General features: G+C 44.7%; 1 protein-coding gene across 1 annotated transcript in view; it reads right to left on the bottom strand.

Annotated features, from left to right (window-relative positions):
• The window catches only part of HEATR9 (HEAT repeat containing 9), a 19,054-nt gene that overhangs the window by 6,531 nt on the left and 7,756 nt on the right, over positions 1–4,767 (bottom strand). The window contains exons 2-8 of the mRNA XM_006925152.2: positions 4,048–4,097; positions 2,820–3,001; positions 2,438–2,564; positions 2,172–2,228; positions 1,922–1,978; positions 1,185–1,242; positions 684–814 (exon numbers count right to left, since the gene is read on the bottom strand). Of these exons, the coding sequence (XP_006925214.1) occupies positions 684–814; positions 1,185–1,242; positions 1,922–1,978; positions 2,172–2,228; positions 2,438–2,564; positions 2,820–3,001; positions 4,048–4,097 (662 nt within the window). The remainder of the gene's footprint in view (positions 1–683; positions 815–1,184; positions 1,243–1,921; positions 1,979–2,171; positions 2,229–2,437; positions 2,565–2,819; positions 3,002–4,047; positions 4,098–4,767) is intronic.

Below are 4,767 nucleotides of genomic sequence, written 5' to 3'. Positions count from 1 at the left end.
GATCTTCCTCACCCATCCACATAATTTTCCTATTATACTTGTTACCTTTAACATACTATATAATTAAGTTAATCGGTTTTTATGTCTCTTCCCCCACTAGAATGTAAGCTCCACAAAAGCAGGGTTTGGTTCACTGATGTATCCCAAGGGCCTAGGTTAGTGCCTTGCATCTGATAGCTGTTTAATATATACATGTTGAGTAAATGGATGAATGATGAATTCTATTTCATTTGGAGCAGTGACGGGGTCAAATTAGGAGGACCCTAAAAGGCAAAAATCTCAAGTAGTGACAGTGGACTCTCTTGGTCCCTGGCCCTTCTTAAAATAGAGGTTTTCCTTTAGTAAATTATTTTAGGGATGATAATAATGATGGGTATCATTTAAAGAGCACAGGCGTTGAACTAGGCACTTTATATACATTATTTTGTTTAATCTTAACAGTGCTATAGGTAATTATCATCTCCATTTTAGAGATGGACAAACTGTGTGGCTCTGAACATTGGCTTTTCAGAGTCGCATGATTGGTAAGTGGCTATACCAATGTTTCTATTCAGAGAACTCCCCAGGACAATGTCTTCCCCATCAAAGCTAAGAGCTAGGTTACCTTCTTCCTGACCTAACTCCCAGCCAACACCATCAATTACCTTGTCCTACCTTGCCCCAGTTATTGATCTCCCAATCACCTTATCTTTTGGAATAGCAGCCCAGGAGTTCAGAGCCACTCGTAGCCCCGTCAGAGTTTCCATCCTTTGCCCCTCATTTTGCCCCTTCAACTGCTTGATGAGAGCCTGGATCACGTGCTTATTCAGGCAACCTGGACAGGGAGGGTCCTCAGATCAGGGGCTGCTCCTTTCTGCCAGGATCCATTTGACTTCACTGTGCCCTCAAGAAAGAAGTTCCAAGTACTAGGTCCTAAGGTCTTGCACATCCTCCCAGGCCACCAGAGCAGCTGGCTGAGCTTGACTGCAATTCCAGGAGTCCCCTCTCTTCCCCACTCCCTTCAATCTCCTTTTTCACTTCACTTTCCTCTCTCTGCCACACAGTGTCTAGCATAGTTCCCAGACCCTGCAAAATGCTCAAATACCACACTCCACTCCCCTCTGTCCTTAACCAAAGGGGAAAGTGACTGCTCTGGCCCCTGTCTTACCTCTCTAGTACCCCACCCAGGGAGAAGATATACTCACCCAGGATGGCCAGGGTTCGACAGGCCTCATACTTCACTTTCTTTGGACTAGTTTGGGCCTGATTTAAGAGGCAGGTGGTGGAAATACGCCATAAGATGATGGAAGTCAGAGCTTTAAGAATCTCAGTTTAACTTTTCATTTTACAAATGAGGATACTGAGTCCTAAAGAGTGACCTATCTGTGCTCAAACACAATACAGCCAGAACGGTACAATGGAAGGAACACAACTTGGGAGTAAGACTTTTGTTCTGATACTTATCTGGTGTCTAGTAGCCATGTGGCCTCAGGCAAGTCGCCCTCTCAGAGCATCCATTTTCTCATTAGAAAAATGCAGATACTACTACCTATTCCTAGTAATGTAAAATTTAAATGTGATTATGGAGAAGGATGCATGCGCTCCCCTATAAATTGGCATATAAACATGGGGCATTGGTTCAATTAAGGTAGAGAATGAACTCAGTCCCAGTTCTCTCCTGGCTTTTCAGTTGAGTGTCTTTTCTGTTAGACAAAGGGGATCTTCAGATTTCCTCTGTGCCATCCTTCTAGATTAAGCTGCCCTTTAAAGAAGCCAAGAACATGAGATGGCGACATGCTGCACACTGGCAGCTCTCTCCTCACTGGATCTGACCCACCATCCTTGTACCCTGGTAAGCCTTATCTATCCCCATGTGCCCATGCTGTACACACCTCAGACTCTATTCCCTCCTCTCCTGAACTCGATGTAGCCCCAGACTCACCACCTTCAATAGTGCCTCCATGACAAACTTGTCACTGATGCCCAGGCACCCGAGAGCCTGCAAGATCAGGGTAGAGGAAAAGGAAGAGAACTTGGACACCACCCCAGGAGTTATCGTCCTCTGTACACATCTGGAGTTTATTTTTGGAACTACACTCCACCCCCGCCCTCCACCTCAAGCATCTTTTCTACTCTCCAGCTTAACTAACGCCTACCTGCAATCATGTTCCTTGACCCTTGCCACTTCTCACCTGTGCTGCATAGAACTGTTCATCCTCTTTGGGAGATTTTAGGCTTTTTGTGAGTTCCTGCCCATCCAAGGAAGCCAGTGGAAAAGAAGAAAGGGATAAATATAGTTGTAGAACTTCACACTGAAAGGAGCTCATCCAGTTCAATCCCTTTCCCTCCCCTTCCTTCATTTTGCAGGCAGGGATTGAGGGCTGAAGGATGATGTGAGCCCAAGGTAAGGGTACCCACAGGAAGGGAGTCTCCCCATCCTCCCACCATGGTCCCTGACCTTTAATCTTTGCCACTTCAGGGGGTCCCCAGTAGGGTGTAAAGTCTTGTATCTTGTCTGAGATTTTGTAGTCAACTTGATCATTGGAAGATGAAATTTTTGGATGGGGGTTCCCACTTTGTGGTACCTGTATGAGAAATTGCACAGGCAGCCTTGGTTCTCTTGTTCCCTCTCTCCTTACTTCACAAATTCTCCTCTGCCCCTGGTCCTCAGCCCAGATCAGAGGCGGAACCAGAAGACAGATGAGTCTCCTTCTACCTCAGGGTCTTCTGGCATCTGTAGGCTGACTTTGTCTCTGCCCTCACCACACCCCTTCTTTTTCTTTCCTCTTTTTCCTAGAAGGTGTGGAGGGTTGTGGAGAATAGGGAGGGGCAAAGCATACCTAGGGTGATCTCTCATTTTCTGCAACATCTTCTGGGTCTCTCGTTCCTGTTGCTGATTGTACAGGGTGTGCCAATGTGTGTAGATCTCGGGCTTCTTGAAGTAGCAGTAAGGTACCGCATTTGGCTTGCTTGGGTGTTGCCTCCAGCACTCCGGACTTGGGGGAAACTCTTCCTTTGGCATCTGGAGTGGGGTAGGGATGTGAGTGGCAGAGCAGTCACAGGGGATAGTCCTCAGTCAGGAAAAGAGCAAGGGTAAGAAGAGACTAGGTGAGAGAGATGCCCATCAGTCTCTCATCTGAACTGGAGTCACAGCTACCTCCTATCCCACCGTGTGACCTGGGCAAGTTTTCTCACTGCATTCTGGCATTCAAGAGATATTTATTGAGTATCTGTTATGTGCCAGGCACTGTGCTAAGTGTCAGGGAAGCAGTTATCATTCCCCACCCTATTGAACTTAATAGTTTCATTGGAAAAAAAGGCTTCAAGTAATCTCTCTTTTAAACAATTGCGAACCCACAGCTCTGATTATAGTGGAGAAGTTTTGAGTGGGTCAGGGGCTTTCTCTGAAGATTTGCTTAGAATTCATTCCCATCTCTTCTCAAGCCTTCCTTCCTGTCTTTATAACAGATCTCTAAGCAACAAAGCAAGAGGGGCTTCAGGCAATGGTTCCCAATTTGGTAATTGAGAAGATCATAATAAGTTCTCAAGTGATTGTCATGATTTCAGAAGATGGGTCTTCAACTCACAATGAGTAGAGTTGTCAGATTTAGTTAACACGAAGCAAGTAGAAAACAGGATGTTCAGTTAAATTTGGATTTTAGGTAATGAATGCAATATTTGGGACATATTTATACTAAAAACCATTTATTGTTTATCTGAAATTCAAATTTAATTGGGCAGCCTGTATTTTATTTGACAACTAACTATGAGGATCCCTGGGTTAATTAATAAAATGACTCATTAATAAGCACTGCCTGCGTAGTCCAGGCCTTACAGGTCTTACCTCATAGCAACTCTACAAAGGGAGCGGGGCAAAGATTGGCCTGTGACAGAGAAAGCTCCTGAGGCTGAAGGAGGGAAAGTGACTTGTTCAAGGTCATACAGAGTTGGTAGTAGCCCTGAGGGTGGCTGTTACAGTTCTGTGAAGTGGCCATAATGTGAAGGGACAGTCTGGTGACCCTCCTACTTCAATAAAGCTCCCAGAGTGGCAAAAGTTAGGGGTCTTACCTGGTGGCAGGACAAGGGCAGGTAAACGGGAGCTGTGGCTTTTCTGAGTTCTGCGGTTCAAATGAGACAGCAGTTACAAAGATGGCTTAAAGAATCATCCATCCAGGCATTTATTTATTCAGCATTTAGTGAACACTAGTAACAAGCACTAGAGAGGTACAAAAAGTGTAATTCTTGTCCTTAAGGGGCTTATGACCTTCTGGTACCTTGCTGCTCAAAACGTGGTCTGCAGAACAGCAGGATTGCCACAGCCTGGGAGCTTCTTAGAAATGTAGAATCGTAGGCTCCACCCCAGGCCTACTGAATCAGGATCTTCATTTTAACAAGATTTCTATGTACTCTTGAGTTTAAGAAACACTGGTCTAGCAGGGTGGTTCTCAACCTTGGCTGCATATTCAAATTTTGGACGGGGGAGACTTTTAATAGGCCTTGGCCCTACATAAGACTAATTGAATCAGATTCTCTGAAGAAATGGCCTAGATACTGTATTGTATTTTTTTTTTATTAAGTTTATTGGGGTAACATTGGTTAATACAATTATATAATTTTCATGTGTACATTATAATTTGACATCTGTATATTCTATTGTGTGTTTATCACCCAAAATCCAGTTTCCTTCAGCTACCACATATATTTGATCCCCTTTACCCACTTCATCTCCCCACCCCCATATATTTGACCCCCTTTAACCATGTACCTACCCTCTCCTCCCCCACCCCT

This window comes from Pteropus alecto, unplaced genomic scaffold (assembly GCF_000325575.1).
Source record: "Pteropus alecto unplaced genomic scaffold, ASM32557v1 scaffold98, whole genome shotgun sequence".
In the NCBI taxonomy this organism is placed as follows: Eukaryota; Metazoa; Chordata; class Mammalia; order Chiroptera; family Pteropodidae; genus Pteropus; species Pteropus alecto.
This window is presented reverse-complemented; position numbering and strand designations above follow the sequence as displayed.